The 20,775-nt window shown below is 46.6% G+C and overlaps 2 protein-coding genes across 10 annotated transcripts in view; one reads left to right on the forward strand and one right to left on the reverse strand.

Moving 5' to 3' along the window:
• The window catches only part of NPDC1 (neural proliferation, differentiation and control 1), a 62,695-nt gene extending 61,760 nt beyond the window's left edge, over positions 1-935 (reverse strand). Inside the window, exon 1 of one of the 2 annotated variants that reach the window (XM_069943795.1) lies at positions 762-935. In XM_069943795.1, coding sequence (XP_069799896.1) covers positions 762-849 — 88 coding nt within the window. In that variant the 5' untranslated portion in view covers positions 850-935. The remainder of the gene's footprint in view (positions 1-761) is intronic. The other variant, XM_069943794.1, reaches the window with a different exon arrangement.
• The window catches only part of LOC138766295 (amiloride-sensitive sodium channel subunit beta-like), a 159,662-nt gene continuing 139,809 nt past the window's right edge, over positions 923-20,775 (forward strand). For 5 of the 8 annotated variants that reach the window (XM_069943783.1, XM_069943782.1, XM_069943785.1 and 2 more), the window contains exons 1-2: positions 923-1,026; positions 6,728-7,041. The gene's annotated coding sequence lies outside the window, so the exon portion shown is untranslated. The remainder of the gene's footprint in view (positions 1,027-6,727; positions 7,042-20,775) is intronic. The other 3 variants (XM_069943784.1, XM_069943786.1, XM_069943789.1) reach the window with 3 other exon arrangements.

Genomic DNA, 20,775 nt, shown 5'->3' on the forward strand with positions numbered 1-20,775 from the left:
ATACACACACACACACACACACACACACACACACACACAGAAGCTCAAAGGAGGATGTCAGATGGACCGGCCGCTATAAACACACAGATATCACAGTATATATATATATATATATATATATATATATATATATATATATATATATATATAGAAGCTCAGGGGGACATCATGCATATGTACAATGGGAAGGTGGAAGCCATACACACACACACACAGATATCACAGTATACAGGCACGGAGGGGGGCATATATATATGGGGGGGCAGAGGCACTGGACACTATACATATACAGATATCACTGTATACATATATACACATATAGGGGCACAGAGGGGAGGAGGATGTCATGTATATGGGGGGGGGGCTGAACGCTATACACACAGATATCACAGTATACATATATACCTACACAGAGGGGGAGAAGGACACAGTATATATATATATATATATATATATATATATATATATATACACACACACACACACACACACACACTGAAGATACACACTGTGTGTATATATATATATATATATATATATATATATATATATATATATATATATATATACTGTGTCCTTCTCCCCCTCTGTGTAGGTATATATGTATACTGTGATATCACACACACGCACAAATACACATACACACTGTATGTATGTATATATATATATATACACACACACTGCTATATACCCCCGCCCCCCGTATATTATAGCAGTGACACCTGCCTCATCCATGCTGCGCCCTCCCTTATGTCTCTTACCTGGGCGGCCAGTGCACATGGCAAGGAGCAGCAGACAGCAGCACACGGCGGTCCCCAGAGGGATCCCCGATCCACTAGATCCCCCCATGTCTCAGGTTGATCCGGGGAGCGGCTGCATCGTGTCCCCGGCCGGAGCGATCACTGACAGAAGCGTCGGGAGCGCGCAGCGGGCTGGAGGGAGCAACGACCATCTGCGCATGCTCCTCCGCGGGCGCGCGCATTTACCTCAGCAGACGACGACGGCCGCGTTATCGGTAATTGTGAGGTAAATTATGAGGAGGCTGCGGGTAGTATACATACAGGGCGGCATATAGAGGGCCAAGTATCGTATAATTCACGGGATTTCCTCACATTGTTCAATTATGGCAAGAAATGGCGCCAGTATTGAAAGCAACATTATACAAAAAAAAAACAAAAACTTAAGGGTGACAAAAGCGCAGGTTATCTCCTCAGAAGTATCAGGCATGCCTAAAAATTTACCTCAGTATTCACAAGCATCAATTCTGTAAGAGGAAATCTGAGTAAAATTGTCCTGTCAGGCGGAGGGAAGGTATATATCTATATACAGGTTATATTTATATACGACGTATCAGATGTCTCATAAATGTCCGAGTGACCTGACAAGTCTGAACGGCACTGATAATACAGATATACCATAACCACGCCTATGACGGAACTCATCAGTCTGAAAACGAGAAAAATACAAATAAAAACACCCAAAAACTACACATATCCGTCACCTCAGGATTTCAGGCGTGAAGTTCTCATGTGGCGAGTTTCGTTGTGGTTTTGTATACAGATTTTCTCCTCATAATGGAGGGATCCATGTCCTGGTGCCCTGATGAGGTTACTAAACAGGAACGCGTCGGATTTTTTCTGCACAGTGTTAAAGACAGCAATTTTTTTTCCAGAGATTTGTAATTTGCTTCTAAAAATCTTCAGTCTTCCAGTACTTATCAGCTGCTGTATGTCATAGACATAGATATGTAGGACATACAGCAGCTGATAAGTATTGGAAGACTGGAGATTTTTTAATAGAAGTAAATTACAAATCTTACACTTTCTAAAACCAATTGAGTTGAATGAAAAAAATTTTCACTGGAGTTGCCCTTTTAACTATGGTGCGGAATCCCATTGAAGGTAAAAAGATGCTAGTTTGGAGAAGGTTTAATGCAGAAGTAGGTGTAGACATTTCACAGTATGAATAAGGCCTAAGGCCCCGGTCCCCAACATTGGCTCTCCATTTGTCACCAAACTTTAAAGGGGTTATCCAGCGCTACTTTTCCACTTGGCCACTTTTCCCCCTACTGTTGTCTCCAGTTCAGGTGCAGTTGGCAATTAAAGGGGTAGTGCGGCGCTCAGCAATTATTCACAGAATAACACACATTACAAAGTTATACAAATTTGTAATGTATGTTATGTCTGTGAATCGCCCCCTTCCCGTGTCCCCCCACCCCCGCACATGTACCCGGAAGTGTGGTGCGCTATACATACCTGATCCGTGTCGACCAACCCCGTCCGCCATCTTCTTCAAAGACGTCATCTTCGGGAGGCCGGCCAACCCGCTCCTGCCGGCCCCCCTCTGCCGCGTCATAACTGTGCTCAGCCGCGACTGGCTGAGCACAGTTATTCTCAGCCAATCGCGGATGACGCTGCAGAGGGGGGCCGGCATGCGGGACGGCTGCAGCCAGTCGGCCGGCCTCCCGAAGATTGCATCAACAGAAGACGGGGGTCGACACGCATGAGGTATGTATATCGCCCCACACTTTCGGGTACACGTGCGGGGGTGGGGGAACCCGGGAAGGGGGCGATTCACAGACATACATTACAAAGTTGCATAACTTTGTAATGTGTGTTATTCTGTGAATAATTGCTGAGCGCCGTACTACCCCTTTAAGCTCCATTTACTTCAATGGAACTGAGTTTCAAAACCCCACCCAATCTGGAGACAACAGTAGGGGGAAAGTGGCCATGTTTTTGTAGCGCTGGATAACCCCTTTAACTCCCATTGTGGCCTGACAGCCTTCATCAGCAGGTTAGTCGAATGTATGGAGCTAAATAAAGCCAGAAGGTGCTTACTTGTCTTCTTCCATGGGCTCCGAAGGAGCTGTGGGTCTTTTGCCGTACCCGCTGTATTCATAAAAGAAGTCGGGGCCACATATGGAGATTGGCTGGGAGTATGGAGGTTACATTTCTGCAAACTAAAGGCCGTATTCTACGGCCCGACTCTGAGGAGCAAACAAGCGCTCGTTTGCTCCTTGTTCCCCACTCGCTGCCACCACTATTCCAGCAGCAAGCAGGTGAGTCTGAGGGGAGCCTCGCGGGGGGCTGCCCAGGTGATCGCTGATCGTCCGGGCAGCCCATAGGATATAGCAGCGGTCTGCTGCTGCCGCTCCTATTCAACGGAGCGATGGCAGCAGATCGCTGCTATATAAGTCTTTTGTCTTTCAACATGTTGAAATGAACGATGTCGGCTGATCGTTGCCTCCTATTCCACGCGACGATTATCGTCCGTAACGGCCGATAATCGTTCCGTGGAATAGGGCCTTTACTTGTCCTCTATCCTAGGGATGGGGGACTAGTTAAAGGGGTTATCCAGCGCTACAAAAACATGGCCACTTTTCCCCCTACTGTTGTCTCCAGTTCAGGTGCGATTTGCAATTAAGCTCCAATTACTTCAATGGAACTGAGTTGCAAAACCCCACCGAATCTGGAGACAACAGTAGGGGAAAAGTGGCCATGTTTTTGTAGCGCTGGATAAGGCTGGGTTCACACTGCGTTTTTAGCATACCTTTAACGGATCCGTTTTTTTTTAACGGACAAAAAAATAGTGTCAGCAACGTTTTTGTGTCGGTAAAAAAAAACGGATCCATTTTGATCCGTTTTTTTTATTATGGAAGTCAATGGAAAATGGATCAAAATGGATGCACACAAATGCATCCGTTTTTGCAATCAGTTTTTCATCCGTTTTTTTTTTCTTTCAAAAAATGGATGAAAAAAACGGATTGCAAAAACGCAGTGTGAACCCAGCCTTACCCCTTTAATTTTCCCTGGACAACCTCTGTAAGTGCTTTCCATTAGTGCATCCTATTCTTTAGCCTATGACTCTAAAGCTGTTGCAAAAGTAAAACTCCAGTCCCATCATACCCTGGCAGCCCAAGGCTCGTGACCAGTTGCTCATGTGAAGTTTGAGCTCTCCAGCTTTGCAAAACGACAACTCCCATCAGGGTAGGTCACCGATTGTGAGAATGTAGAGAAATAGTCAGCCCATGTGTATAGTGCACCGACAGTCTCTGATCTGTGGAGGTCACAGTGGTTATCGCCAGCAATCTGCAATATTCATGAGCTGCTGCTCTGTACCACCTACTCGCTGATGTCTTACTGTACAAAGACACAAAGCTGTCAGTGGCAGGCAGGTGATACTGAGCGGCAGCTCATGAATATCCCTCTATAGTCTGGCATCAAAAGGAAGGGAAGATATCAGCTGAGTCAGGGTCCCTGTCCCAGGTTATGCCGCATTCAGGGATTGTCCCTTGGTCAGTTGATTCTCCAGCACTTGGTCATTCAGGGTCTGCCCTTCCTATACCTTATTAGCATTGGGCTTCCATTGATGTACCCCCAGTGCTGCAACAAGGCACCTGTCTCCACCTTGATATGTAGTTACAGAACTTTTATTCGTATTAATGGCAGAGCCATGATAATACACAACCCAATGTAAAGAGCAACTCACCTGCACTGTGTGTATATACTGCCCTATTTGCTGCCAACACAATCCAATGGGTATGGTAAGGGCATATCTGGCATCCTGCTGGGTCCCCATACTGTATATAGCGACCCTAACTATCTTTGGGACACCACCGACTGGTTTTAAAGGTTTGTACTTGAAAATTTGAGCCATTGATATATAGAACTGGGTGGTTCTCATAGACTGTATCACATTACCGTAGTAGGATTAGGTACACCAACCTAGCATCACAGGTTCATACATAATTGGCTTCCATGCCCCAGCACAGTAGACAGTATCACACATGACAGGCTTGGATACATGGCTTATCAGACTTGTTATATTCAGTATTGCATATGATAGGCTTGGATGCATACACTATCACATATAATAGGCCTCTATACCTCTGATCTAACATGTAATGCAGCCCCGCAGTTACATAACAGGCTCATGTGAACGACGCCAGTAAGTATAATGTTTAATTAATGATAAGATCTCACAAATCCAGCAAAGCATAAAAAGTTTTCTGGCAGGAACAAAACCCCAAAGAGTTTTTAGTCGTAATAGTATAAAGATTTAACAGGTCTATTAGAGGTGAGTAGGGGAGGTTGCTATCTTCTCTGATCACATCGGCCGTTCTACACGTGGGGAGGGTGATTTTATATGCACAGCTGGAATTGTTAGTTGCAGGGGGTACACTCATATGTACAACTAGATATGAGGCAGGGAGCTGAGGGGGTACCAAGGGCATAAACTCTGTCCCAACACAGTCCGCCCATGTTCATATGTGTGCCTAACCATCTAACTTACATATTAAGCAAACTACAACATTGAGAATGAGGGTTAGAAACCGTCCCCATCCTCAGCGCCCCCAGCGTTAGTTACACTCTTCTACACTCTTCTAACCTGCTGTCAGTTTCCCTTTAATAAAAAAAAGGAACACAACAAAACTTCAAATGTGTGAACACAGGCTTGGGGGGATGTATCATTCCTTGCACCCCTGCAGGGATTCATAAATTCCCACCCAGGCTGCACAAACACACCCGACCCTCCTATCCCCCCACATTACCTCTCAGAGTTGACAGGTTCCCATACCCCGGGGGGAGGGGGGAACTGTCTCCCTTCAGCTACAATTCACATCATTACTGGACTGCCAAATCTTCAATAATGATGGAAATTGTGGTTTTGCAGCAGCTGGATGGAGGAGGGTTCCCCATCCCTGTCATAAACATTAGATAGTTGACTGGTCCGGCCAAAATGAGCAGTTTAGGCTGGCATTTCTCTAATCAGGGCTTTTACTCCACTTTCTTTTGGTAATGCCACACCCCTTCAGATATGTCACACCTACTTTTTAAAGAAGGTGTCATGGGCAGCACAAAAATGACCAAAAAAAAATCATTGACGTTTGGTGCAAAATATTAGAAGCAATGCAGCAGTACAGCAACATTGTGCTCATACTCTTTACAGGGCTTACTTTTACAGCTTCCTAACCCTGTGAACATTCCCCTTACAAATCCACAATGCAGCCAATGCAGGTTATGGCTATATACATGTAATAATACTATCATGATTGTCACCCAGCTTTCCTAGGAGCAGGAGAGGATGACTCACTGTCTTATATTTACGGGGGATTTCTTATTTATTGTGGGAGGAATTTTAGTTTTATACTGATGTCATGTATGTGGGAAGCAGATAAAGATTTATGCTGTATAAGCGTCAGGTATCCCTGAAGATGCCACCAGGGTTTAAAGACCCTACCCCATATCCCTGCAGATGCCTGCAGTGGGGAACACAAGCTGCACTGCAGAGAAGATTCTGCTGACATTTGCGTCTGATCCTTACAGATTGTACCTGCAGATAACCGGGATAATTGTGCTGATAATACAAGGCTGCAAACCAGATGAGCAGAGGCAGGGTCAGGGCTGCAGAAGTGACGGTCTCCTAGGAGTGACCCCGGACTAATATAATAATCACTCAGTGACACCTGTCCCCCTGACAACCTTATCATCCTAACATCCCTCCTGACTGATCATTGACGTCCATGGAGGCTTGGAGTTCTCCGGCCTGTCATCTGACCCCCATCATCACCACCATTGAAGTAACATGTTCAACCCAGATAAAAATGGAGAGCTGAAAACTGCAACTTCTTAATCATTGTACAATGGAAAGTTTTACACCTTTCTATCTTTATGTTTCAATTCATTTATCTACTATAAAATTAACATTTTACTTATACCCATAGGAGCTGAGATATTATAACTGACAGCGGATTGAATAGACTGGATATGAGCAACCCATCCCCAACTATGAAGTTGGCCATACACATAATGTTGGATGAACCCAGTGATTTTGTCATAATTGGCCAGCCATCTAATGTCTATAGGGGCAGCCTGACATCCACCATCAGGCAAGAGAATGGTTGGATATACAGATTTCAACATGCCAGATCCCTTAGTTGTTGTGGAGATATCTGCCACCATCGGTGTCTAGCAGCAACTTTCTTGCTATTCCGCTATAGGAAACCACAAAAGCAGAGAGCTGACAGCACCACCAAAGGTAAACTTCTGTTGCCAAGCTTTATTACCATATGCAACAATTTGGCCGTGCGATATGTCTTGTTGACGTTCAAGCTTGTTCGCTAGCAGATATTTCTCCTAATGCCAAGTTTGCATGTTTTCTAAATGGGGTTAGGGTTAGAGGAAGCTGCTGCAAGACATCTTTGGCCGAATCTTACCAGTGAAAGGCAACAGGCACATCTACTGTTAGAGGAGAGTAAGGATGTCAGCATACACATTAGATAGCTGTTCATTCCCACAGAAATCAGAGAGTTCGGAAACTTTCATCCATTGTGTTTGGCCAACTTGTGCTCGGGTTTCATCAATTTAGTGCTGTTACTCACGTTTCCACTACTGAGTTGCCTCATGATGCCCCCTAGCGGCACAGAATCGATATTCTGTACTGTACTGCAGTGATCTCAAACTGTTTTCCCAGCTGTTGCAAAACTACAACTACCAGCATGCCAGGACAGCCGGAAGCAGTTTGTGCATGCAGAGAGTTAGAGTTTCACAACAGCTGGACAGCCACAGGTTGAAGGCCACTGCTGTACTATATACTGATGGCTATAACTTCCCCCTGTACCTTCATATTCAAACATGACACAGTTCTGCACATTCACATTAAATTTTAAGTATGAGTCTACTGAGGCAACATGACCTCATTCAGATAACAAGCCGAAATCTGGGACAGAATAGGCCAAACCCTGCATCCGCCCAAACGCTGCATGGTAATGTCAATGAAGCCTGGAGCGCTCTCAATTATTTCATTATGTCATCTGCAAATGAATGAATTATAAGAAACTGACTGCATAGAGCCATTGCTTGTATCTCAGTCTACGCTGTCAGGCAATTCTTGGAGTTGTAGTATTGGATCACCTACCAAGATCATGATGATGCAGATTCTGGTCATGTTCACATGGCGCAAGACTCCCAGCCGGGTCACAGAATGGCCGGTGTCAGAGAAGATTATCTGTAGTAACGGCCGGATGATATTGTGTGCACCCGCATCCCAATTCGCTGCTGCGCTCCATTGTGTGCACTAACAGGTTCTCTGCAGCCGCTATTCAATGTCAGTTTTTTGTGGGCTCCTAGCGAACCCGGCCGGAGTGTATACTATATGTATACACTCCGGCTGGGATTCCCTTAGCCTGCAGCACAATGTAGATTCAGTAGTAATCATGGCCGTTGTTGAAAATCGGCAACAACGGCCGTGATTACTACAAAGCTTACGTTGTGTGAACATAACCTCATACTGTTTTTTAAAGATTCTATGGCCATAGCCAACACTTTTTGCTGGTTACACCAGACTTTGTAGACAGTCCACAAGTTAGAGGATATGTACCAAACTCTGATACATTGCATTCTGGGAATTATAGAGATGCTCTGGTTGTGAACAGTGTTCATTTCATATTGCCAGGGCAGTGATTTCCAACCTTTAAATCATCTGCTGCAAAACTACAACTCTCAGCATGCCAGGACAGCACAGGAGACCTCTGACCTAGATAATAATGCTATCTATATCTATATAGATAGGATGTCAGTAATTTAGCTGAGAACTCTTTTACTGTGTACCCTAGGTGTCATGTTAGAGGTGTCTTTTTTATTATTAGGAAACCTGCCACTTAAAGGGTTAATCCAGTCTTAGAAAATCATGACTTTCTTCCAGAAACAGCACCACTCTTGTCCTCAGGTTGGTTCTGGGGTTTTGCAACTCAGCTCCATTAAAGGGAATGGAGCTGAATGGTAGTACCACAATTAACCTGAGGACACGGGTGGCGCTGTTTTTGCAAGAAAGTAGCTGTCTTTTTTCTAACCCCTTTAAATGCTTTTCATTTTCTTTTCTTGCAATTCGTTTTCAACTTTCTATTTGTTAAATCTGACCCAGCTTTGTGATGTGTGCCTTCAACATACACATTTTAGGGGAGCATAAAAGACTAAAAACAGAATGCCCACCACGTAAATACATACATAAACTATGTGCAGGGACATAAGCCACAGTATTCAACAAACCTGAACAAGTACCTTGATACATTCCCCCCTTTCTGTTTTTCTTTTACTATATGTTCATTCTTTGAGTGGAAAGGAGAGGTGCAAGAGAAATCCCATTGAAGAAATAGGGCAGACAGAATTATGGACGGACTCCGCCGCACAGACTCCGCTCGTAAATTCAACTTCTTTTACTCAGTGTGCAAGGGCCCTATGTGATTAAGCTCCACTTCTCCGCACAGATTTCTAAAAACATCTGTTGTGTCTATCCACCACTAGGGGGCAATCTTAATACAGCTTTAGACAGTGTCTGCTATGACAAAGAGGAGGCTTGCACTACTGTACATTGGCCCCAATGTTTAAAGGTACAGAACAATGGAGCATTACCAAATACAATATTTTTATCTTGCTCCTTTCTTTTCAAGGAGAACAGATTTTAACGTTTTCACTGAATGTATTTTACCATGTGCGCCATATTTTTTTTGGGGGAAACTGTCGTCGGACAGTTATTGAATGTTCTCTGTATACATTGTCCTAAGAGCAGAAGTATATACCAATATACTGTATATTATGTGCTTATTTTTGAGACCCATAAAATAACAGCATTCACCCTGAAATTGAGTGAAGTCACTATAAATTACGTTTGGCCCTTTGAAATGAATCGGCACTAGATATGAGCGAACTTCAAGCGTGCTTGGGTTCTTCCAAACCTGAACACTCTGCATTTGATTACTGGTGTCTGAAGATGTTGGGTGCCGCACTAAGGAGTCCTGAAAAACATGGATACAACCTATGGTCATACACTGTATCTATGCTTTCTAGGCAGCCTTAGAGCTCCATTTAGCTTCTTTAGCGATCAGCGGTAATGAAATGCCAAATGTTCAGGTTAAGATAAACGATAGCATGCTCAAGATTTTCCCATCTCTAATAGGCACAGCTTGGAACACAGTGGTATATGGCTAAATCCCTTTTTGTTGGCATGTGCAGTAAATATGGCGTACGTATCAGGTGTGAATGAGGCCGAACAGGGAGTCTTGACCTAAGAAACCAGCTTAGACGATATCAGGAAAACTCAGTTGACCCAAAGGCAAAATGGTGGGTAGACTATTTGTGCTCAAATCATATAAATTAGTGTGTATGACTAGGCCCTGGATTGACATGTCAATTCTTTCGACGGAACGCGGAATCCGCCAGTGCACAGTATAGTGTCTATGGCATGGGCGGAAATGCGCACCGCCGCGTGCGGGGACAAGCGACGGAATACGCCGCGGGTTATACGAGGCAATTCCGTAGTGTGCACGCACCGTTAGTGTTCAGAAACTCTTTGTGAAGTGCACTGCTTAAAGGGGTTATCCAGCACTACAAAAACATGGCCACTTTTCCCCCTACTGTTGTCTCCAGTTCAGGTGCGGTTTGCAATTGAGCTCCATTTACTTCAATGGAACTGAGTTTCAAAACCCCACTCAAACTGGAGACAACAGTAGGGGGAAAGTGGCCATGTCTTTGTAGCGCTGGATAACCCCTTTAACCCTTTGAGGACCAGGCCCAAAATGACCCAGGGGACCGCGCAAATTTTGATCTTTGCGCTTTCGTTTTTCCCTCCTCCCCTTCTAAGAGCTCTAGCACTTTCAGTTTTCTTTTTTTTTTTTTTTTTTTTTAAACAATAATTTTATTGGTTTATACAATTCACAGTAACGATACAGAGACTGCGACATCAACATATGATACTTTCAGAGGATAAACAATAAAGACATATACTGTATGTAGACCCTCTCAGTTCTGGTCCTCTTAGTCTCCCCCGAGAAATAGATTGGTAATCTCTCATTACATTGTATACACCCTTGTTCATTATCTCGTCCAAAGTCAACCACTACATAGAGGGGCGGGAGAACAGTACGAAAAAGGTGGGGGGTCTCATACCCAAACTTGCCCCCTAGCAATGGCCTCTCCAAGATAACCTCAAACCCCGTGTCTCCACCAACAGTAGGGAACCAACCCAAAACTTACAGAAGGCCAATGGATCATCAACAGACACCGGACCACCACATGAATGACTAAAACTCACCAACGACACGAACACAAAACCATACAAGACAAGAACAAAAAACAGGACTACACATAAACACCAAAACAGAGAGAGCCAGCCAAGTCAACAACTTACACTTAAGAGATCTTTAAAACGCCCAATGTGCCTTTAAGATCTTCCGTGCAGTACCATTCCGACGCTCTGAACTGCAACATAATTTCCTTCCTTTCATCAGGGGTAAATATTTTTTCTATGAAAGGTCTCCATTTGTGGAAGAATTGTTTCGTAATCTTTCCCATAGAGCGCAACGTATCCAAACGATCTATATGAAGGAGTGTTCTCAACTGATCTATTATTTCAGAAATTGCTGGCGTCACAGGGTCTAGCCAATGTCGAAGGAGACATTTTTTAACAGCCATCAAAGCTATATGGACCCCCTTGGCTGCCACAAGTCCTCGAGACTCATCCTCGGGAGATTGTGCAACATAGTGAAAAAGACAGCCAAGAGGTTGACAAGGTACCTTCACTTTCCATACCCTGTCTATCAGTTGCAAAGACTCCTTCCATATTTGTTGCACCTGAGGGCACTCCCACATACAATGGAATAGATCCGCCTTAACTAGAGTGCACTTAGGACACGCTCTCAGGTAATGTGCGGGCACCTCTCCATAGGAAAACTGAAACGCATAAATGGCTTTATGTAACAATTTCACGTGCATTTCCCTCCAAACTTCATTCACCATTGCAGCTCTTACATATTGTAACCCTTTGAGCAGTTTCGGTGCAAGATCCTCCATCTGCAGGGAGGCCTCCCAATTTCTAAACATCGTCTGGGACAGTGGTGTGAGGTATTGAGACTTCAGTGATAGGTATAGGCCGGCCAGAGAATCCGGATTCGTGGGGGTACCGATGAGCTCATCAAAGATGCCAGATACCTCGACCTTCGCAAAATTAGATACCAGTCCTCCCAAAAATGATATGAATTGATTATAATACAGAAAGTGGCCCACCGGCAAGCCGTATATCAACCGGAATTGATCCCACGGGAGTAGAATACCTTCTCCAGGCTTAAGGAGTTGGGCCACCTCCCCGATTCCCCTGCTCCGCCACAAAGACTCAACCGACCCCGGGATATCGCCCCTGAATAGCGGATGTCCCCACAGCGGAAGGTGCCTTGAGAGACAGAATGGAAGCCTATATAGTTTTCTAGCCGCCTTCCAGGCTGCCACTGTGTCTCTCAACACCACGTGGGACTTAAGATGAATTGGTAAATCTTTGATTTTGGAGTGTAGTAAAGTGGGCAAGGCCCACGGTGACGCAAGATTTGATTCCAACCTGTGGTTAGAGAAATAGCTAGTTCCATGAATCCAGTCTCTTATGTGGCGGAGCAGAGAAGCCAGGTTATATAGTCTAATGCTAGGCAAATTTAAGCCTCCAAGGAGTTTAGAGGAACACAATTTATCGTATGCAATCCTCGGTCGCTTGCCTCGCCAGATGAATTTAACGAAAGAGGATTGCAGACGACACACATCTACATGTCTGATCAGCAATGGGAGAGTCTGCATAGGGTACAATAACCTCGCAAAGCTTATCATCTTGATAAGATGTGCCCTACCAATTAAGGATAGGGGGAGATCCTTCCATTTGTCCAACTCTGTTATGATTTTCGTGAATATGGGAGGATAGTTAAGTTTATATAGCGTATGAGAAGTGGGGCCTACTTTGATTCCCAGGTAAGTGATGGATGAATGAACTACCTCCACCCCTGTCAATAGTGGTGTATTCGCGTGGGAAGAGCCCAAGACCAATAGTTGACTCTTTGAGGGATTGACTATATACCCCGAGAAAGAGCCCATATATGCTAGGGTTTGCAGAACTGGGCCTAGGTGAATCTCCGGGGACCCAAGGCAAAGCAGCAGATCATCCGCAAAACATAAGAGTTTTGTCTCCTCCCTTCCCACTAATATACCCTTGTATAGTGAGCTCGACGCCAGGTGTCTGGCCAGGGGCTCCAGGGAAAGATTGAAAAGCAAGGGTGACAATGGGCACCCCTGCCTCGTGCCCTTTTCTAAGCGTATGGCTTCTGACAAGAAGCCCGGCGTCGAGACTTTGGCCTTAGGATTTGCATATATAGCTGTAAGATACTGTCTAAGCATTCCAGTGAATCCGAATTTGTCCAGGACCATGTCGAGCCACCCCCAGTTGACGTTGTCAAAAGCCTTTTCGGCATCTATTGATAAAAGGGCTGGAGGATGGTCGACATGGCGCCTGGACTGAACCGCATCCTGGATGGCAAGTATCGAGCGGATGTTTGTGACCGCCGACCTGCCCTGAGTGAATCCTACCTGGTGGGGGCCTAAGAGTTTTGGCACGATACCCATCAGTCTATTAGAAAAGAGTTTGGAGAGGATTTTTAAATCAAGATTGATTAGAGAGATAGGGCGATAGGATGAAGGTAGAGTAGGGTCTTTACCTGGCTTACCTAGGACTTTAATGTATGCTGTGTCACTAGATTTGAGTGTCTCTTCCCCCTGGAGAATCGTGTTGTAGAGCGACAGAAGAGTTGGCGTGATATCATTTTGTAGGTGTTTATAAAATTCAGACGTATAACCGTCAGGGCCAGGAGCTTTATGGGATTTCAGGGCTTTAATCGTCTGCACTATCTCTTCAAGTGTGAGAGGGGCGTTTAATGTATCCAGGTCATCCTGATCTATGTGTGGTAAATCAATACCCTCCAGGAACCTCCTACCCTCCTCCAGGTTTTGTTCCCCCTGTTTATACAACCCCTCATAATATTTCTGAAGGATACAGTTGATCTGTTTAGGGTCCCTAGTGAGCCTACCCTCCCCTCCCCCCCTCCCTCATCTCCAAGATATTATTAGGATCCCTGTATCCCCTAGCCAAGTTCGCCAGTAGTCTACCGGACTTGTTACCAAACTTAAATAAGTCTGTCTTTTTCTGATCCAGGAAAAATGTTTCCGTTGCCTCGACCGCCCTATCCATCTCCCGTTTGGCCGTTACCCAAGCTTGCCTATGGTGATCTGTAGGGCTACCTAAAAAGGTGGTGTATGCGGCTCTCAATCGGGATGTGGCTTCTGTATAGGCCTTTTGATTTGCTCTCTTCTTTCCCAACCAGTAGGATATAATATTACCCCGGATTACAGCCTTGGCCGTCTCCCACAAAAGTACAGGCTGACCTCCATGACTTGCATTGTTATTGAGAAAATCCTTCCACCACATTGTGAGTTGGGAGCAAAAGACCTCATCTTTCATCAGGCAGGTCGGGAAGCGCCATAAGATATCCGAGCCCTTAGGGTACGTGTCTACAATGGAGGCACTAACAGGGGCATGATCTGAAATTAGCATGTCATGGATGTCGGTGGCCTCCACCCTCGGCAAGAGACAGTCAGACGCCATAAGGTAATCTAACCTGGACCAGGAGCGTTGGGAGTGGGAGAAATGAGTGTACTCACGATCAGCTGGATGGTGGTACCGCCAAGTATCTGTGAGGCGTGTAGTCTCCAGAAATTGGGAAAGAAGAGGGCGAAAGGATCTGAATGGGCCTACCCGCGGTAGGGTGCGCTTGCGGTCTTCCTCCTCCAACAGAACCGCATTAAAGTCCCCACCAACTATTTTAAGACGTTCCCCGTCTGCTATAATCGTCTGTCCCAGGGAAGAAAGGAAAGTAGCATTAGAAGAGTTTGGACCATACACCGAGTACACGTTCATTCTGCCCCCAGGGGTATCTAGAGTTACCCTGCAGACTCTCCCAGACTCATCATGCCAGGAGTCAAGAAGCATGTGTGATATGCGTTTATGTAGTAGGATCAATACCCCTCCTTTACCCTCACTCGCTGGTGAACCCACCACCGCACCAACCCAGGTACGCTGCATCCTAAAATAATCTTTTTCCTCTAAGTGGGTCTCCTGTAAGAGACCTATGTCGGTTCTCAGTTTTTTGAGGTGTCTAAGCACCATTGAGCGTTTAGTAGGGGCTTTGAGCCCTTTCACATTCCAGGTGGTAACCTTCATGGGTGCACCAGCGATAGAGTGTGGTATATAACAAGATTACCTGTGCACCTAGAAATGCAGGACTGGCTGGCTCTCCAGACAACATATAAGACAGGAACAGAGACAACGACAGATCCATTAGCCCAACATATAAACACAAAAAGAAAAACCTGGTTACACATTAAAAAGAACCAAAACGCCACAGTTAGAATAAAACAGAAAAAATGAGCGAGAAGAACTAGAAATGAGCCTCTCTTTTTTCGCTCATCTCGGGGCTCTCGCATAACCCCTCCTACTGGACACTCGCCAGAGCTAACCCGGCCGGCCCGGCTAGTTGGCGGCACAGCATTATATCATGGGCGGTCTGGCGATCACCACCATGACCACTGAACACCAAGACATAAGGGGGAAGGAAAGGGGGAGGGGGGGGGGAAGGAGAGGGGGAGGGAGAAGGGAAAAGGGAGGGAAGGGGGAGGGAGGGTGAAGGGGGAAGGAGAAGGGGGGGGAAGGGGGAGGGGGGGGAGGGGAGGAGAGGGTGGGTAAGGAAAGAAGGGTAGGCGCAGAGAAAGAAAAATATCGAATATCATGAAAATTCAGGCGACTCCATCAAACATTGGGAGTCAGATCAACTAAGTGATCAAAAAAAGGAAACCAAAAACCAACAGAACAATCCATTGCGGATCTTACTTATCCGACTTAACATGTGTACGCACATCCAGACCTTCCGTTGTGAGCTAACCGCTCACCAGTGCTATGCAGCACTTACTGGTCTGCCCCCCAGGAATGACAAAAATAGTATTCAGTCCATGGAATCCGAGGACGTCTTGGGGCTATCTGTACGGCGACGCTTTGCAGAATCCGGGGTCAGCGTTGTAGATTTAGACAGAAGGTCCATATATTGCTTGGCTTCCTCCGGGGACTTAAAAGAAACCGTGGAGCCATCTTCTTTGTATATGACCAGGGTTGCAGGGAATTGCAAGTAGAACCTCTTCTTTTGCCTGAAGAGCTCTGAGCATAGAGCAGAGAAAGCCCGACGACGTTTAGACACCTCCGCAGAGTAATCACTGAACAGGAGGATTTTGTGCTCCCTAATCTGGACCTCTGTGGTAGCTCTCTTAAAGTGGAATAGGATGTTAGCCTTGTCTGCATAATTCAGGAATTTGGCTATCACCTGCCTCGGACGGTCATTTTTACCTCTCAGGTTTAGTGAGTCCTTCCCCGCAGAGCGAGACAATGGCGGACCTAAACGGTGCGCCCTTTCTACTGGGCAGGGTTGCTGCAATCCCAGAGCCTGCGGGAGTTCAGTGGCACAGATTTGAACAAGCTGGGCTTGCGGTATTGACTCTGGGAGCCCGACAATTCTTAGGTTGCTCCTGCGGGAGCGGTTTTCCAGATCCTCCGTTTTCTCTCTCAAGTCAATAGTCACTTTTGCCAAATCCCCAAGCTGAGACTGAGTCTCAAATAATTCCTCTTCTAGGGTAACTACCCGCTGTTCCAACTGGGAGATCTGCGAGGCGTGTTGTTTCACCTCCTGCTGTATCTGGGTCAGGGCTGCCGTGACGGTAGAACCCAGGGATGCAATCAGGTCAGGGGCTAGGATCCGTGCTACTTCCAAAGCTATAGTTTTGCACGATACCTGAAGTCCCGGAATAGTCGACTCCGCTCCCGATTCTGTCCCGAACATGTCCTGGCTGGCTTGCTGCGACATGGGGATGTGCGCTTCCTGTCCCTCAGGTGCTGTGGGAGCCGTCGCCGCCATCTTGGTCTGCTGGCTTCCCTTCCCGCCGGATTTGTGGCTGTGCGCAGATGTGGGTAAGCGGTCCCCCTTCTTCTGGACGAATTTGTCCATGTAGCGAGTATGACTGCAAGTGCTCTCACAGGCACCTGCCCGGTTCTGGTACAATTTGGAGCAGGGGGACACGGGTTATCGCCGGTCAGGTCCGGAGCAGCTCTCACTCGCATCCAGCCATGAGCGCGCCGGAACCGGAAGCCCCACTTTCAGTTTTCTATCTACAAGGCCATGTAATGGCTTATTTGTTACAGGAATAGTTGTACTTTGTAATGGCGTCTTTCATTTTACCATAACATGTATGATGGAATCCCAAATATATTATTTATGAAGATATAAATAGGTGAAATCGTAAAAAAGAATGCAATATGGTAACGTTTGGGGGGTTCCTGTGTCTACGTAATGCACGTAATTTTTTTAATGAAATCCTTTTTTTTTGGCAATTAAATATTAATAAAATGGGCCTATTGTGATGCTTATAACGGTTTTATTTTTTCACCTACGGGGCTGTATGGGGCGTCATTTTTTCCGCCATGATCTCTAGTTTTTAATAATACCATATTTGTGAAGATCGGACGTTTTGATCACTTTTTATAATTTTTTTTTTTATATATAATGTAACATAAAATCGGTAATCTGCGCACTTTTTTCCCTCTTTTCGTGTACGCCGTTCGCAATGACGCTTGTTATAGTTTAATAGATCGGACAATTACGCACGCTACGGTATATTATATGTTTATTTATTTTTATATGTTTTATTTGTATAATGGGAAATGGGGGCTGATTTAAACTTTTATTGGGGGAGGGGTTTTGGGGTTGGGTGTTGGTGTTTTTAACTTTTTTTTTTATACATTTTAAGTCCCTTTGGGGGACTTCTACATACACTACTTGGATTTCTACACCGATGATTGCTATGCCATAGGCAGGCTCAGTGCAGCAGATCGCCGATCGGACCGCACGGAGGCAGGTGAGAGACCTCCGGCGGTCCATTTTAACGATCAGGTAAGTGACAGGGGACTCGCGGCGTTTAAGGGGTTAATGACACACGGCAGCGCGATCGCTGCAGCGTGTCATTACCGGTGAGGTCCCGGCTGCTGATTGCAGCTGGCCCCCACCTGCTATGAAGCGCGCTCCGCTCTGGAGCGCGCTTCATAGCTCAGGACGTACCGGTACGTCCAGGGTCGTCTGGGGACAGACTTCCAGGACGTACCGGTACGTCCTAGGTCGCCTAGGGGTTAAAGGGGTAGTGCGGAGTTTAACATTTATTCACTAAATAACACACATTACAAAGTTATACAACTTTGTAATGTGTGTTATTTAAGTGAATGGCCCCCTTACCCGTGTTTCCCCCACCCCGGAAGTGTGTTGCATTATACTTACTCAATTGCTGTCGACCCCGGCCGCCATCTTGGGTCGACAACGTCATCTTTGGGAGGCCGGACCGCTCCAGCCATCCCTCATGCCGCCCCTTTGCCGCGTCATCAGCTGCTCAGCTGCGATTGGCTTACCACAGTTGTGCTCAGCAAATCGCGGCTGAGCAGCTGATGACGTGGCAGAGGGGGGGGGGGGGGGGGCGGCATGAGGGACAGCTTGAGCGGTCTGGCCAGCCTCCTGAAGATGACGTCGTCGACCCAAGATGGCAGCCGGGGTCGGTGAGTATAATGCACCACACTTCTGGGGTGGGGGGAACACGGGGAAGGGGGCCATTCACCTAACTATAACTTTGTAATGTGTGTTATTTAGTGAATAAATGTTAAACGCCGCACTACCCCTTTAAAACAACAAAGGGAACATTAAAGACCACATCCTAGATCTCAATGACTGAAATATTCCAGTAGCAAATCTTTATTGATTACATAGTGAAATGCGTAAAGAACAATAAAACATAAAAGAATAATCAAGTCAATCACAGTAAATATCCCATGGAGGTCTTTATCAATATTCCATGGAGGTATGGATTTGGAATGATACTCGAAATCAATGTGGAAAATAACATTACAGGCTCATCCAACTTCAGTGGAAACTCCTCAAGACAAAGAAAGGAAGTTCAGTAATGTGTGTGGCCTCCACATGCCTATATGACCTCCCTACAAAGCCCGGGCATGCTTCTAATGAGGTGGCGGATGGTCCTCTGAGGCATCACCTCACACCACATCAGTCACATCCTAGACAGTCTGTGGGGCAACGTGACGTTGGTGGATGGAATGAGACATGATGTCCCAGATGTGCTCAATGGGATTCAGGTCTGGGGAACGGGCGGGCCAATCCATAATATCAATGTCTTCATCATGCACAAACTGCTGACACACTCCAGCCACATGAGGTCTAGCATTGTCCTGCATTAGGAGGAACCCAGGGCCAACTGGACCAGCTTATGGTCACACAAGGGCTCTGAGGATCTCATCTCGGTACCTAATGGCAGTCAGGCTACCTCTGGCAGCACATGGAGGGCTGTGCGGCCCCCCAAAGACATGCCACCCCACACTATTACTGACCCACTGCCAAACCACTCATGCTGAAGGATGTTGCAGGCAGCAGATCGCTCTCCACGGTGTCTCCAGAATCTGTCACGTCTGTGACATGTGCTCAGTGTGAACCTGCTCTCATCTGTGAAGAGCACAGGGGCCAATGTCAAATCTGCCAATCTTGGTGTTCTTTGGCAAATGCCAAACATCCTGCAGTGTTGAGCTGTAAGCTGTAAACAGTGACTTCTGGATGTCGGGCCCTCATACCACCCTCATGGAGTCTGTTTCTGACAGTGTCAGTAGACACATGGATATTAGTGACTTCTGGATGTCATTTTGCAGGGCTCTGGCACTGCTCCTCCTGTTCCTTCGTTCCTGTCTCCTGGTATCTGCTCCATGCTCTGGACTCTACAGCCCCCTCCACATCTCCTGGTATCTGCTCCATGCTCTGGACTTTACAACCCCTCCACGTCTCCTGGTATCTGCTCCATGCTCTGGACTCTACAGCCCCCTCCACGTCTCCTAGTATCTGCTCCATGCTCTGGACTCTACAGCCCCCTCCACGTCTCCTGGTATCTGCTCCACGCTCTGGACTTTACAGCCCCCTCTGCGTCTCCTGGTGTCTGCTCCATGCTCTGGACTCTACAGCCCCTCCATGTCTCCTGGTATCTGCTTCATGCTCTGGACTCTACAGCCCCTCCATGTCTCCTGGTATCTGCTCCATGCTCTGGACTCTACAGCCCCCTCCACGTCTCCTAGTATCTGCTCCACGCTTTGGACTCTACAGCCCCCTCCGCGTCTCCTGGTATCTGCTCCATGCTCTGGACTCTACAGCCCCCTCCACGTCTCCTGGTATCTGCTCCATGCTCTGGACTCTACAGCCCCTCCATGTCTCCTGGTATCTGCTCCATGCTCTGGACTCTACAGCCCCTCCATGTCTCCTGGTGTCTGCTCCATGCTCTGGACTCTACAGCCCCTCCATGTCTCCTGGTGTCTGCTCCATGCTCTAGACTCTACAGCCCCCTCTGCGTCTCCTGGTATCTGCTCCATGCTCTGGACTCTACAACCCCTCCATGTCTCCTGGTATCTGCTTCATGCTCTGGACTCTACAGCCCCTCCATGTCTCCTGGTATCTGCTCCATGCTCTGGACTCTACAGCCCCTCCATGTCTCCTGGTATCTGCTCCATGCTCTGGACTCTACAGCCCCCTCTGCGTCTCCTGGTGTCTGCTCCATGCTCTGGACTCTACAGCCCCCTCCGCGTCTCCTGGTATCTGCTCCATGCTCTGGACTCTAAAGCCCCCTCCATGTCTCCTGGTATCTGCTCCATGCTCTGGACTCTACAGCCCCTCCATGTCTCCTGGTATCTGCTTCATGCTCTGGACTCTACAGCCCCTCCATGTCTCCTGGTTTCTGCTCCATGCTCTGAACTCTACAGCCCCCTCTGCGTCTCCTAGTG

This window comes from Dendropsophus ebraccatus, chromosome 10, assembly GCF_027789765.1.
Source record: "Dendropsophus ebraccatus isolate aDenEbr1 chromosome 10, aDenEbr1.pat, whole genome shotgun sequence".
Classification (NCBI taxonomy): Eukaryota; Metazoa; Chordata; class Amphibia; order Anura; family Hylidae; genus Dendropsophus; species Dendropsophus ebraccatus.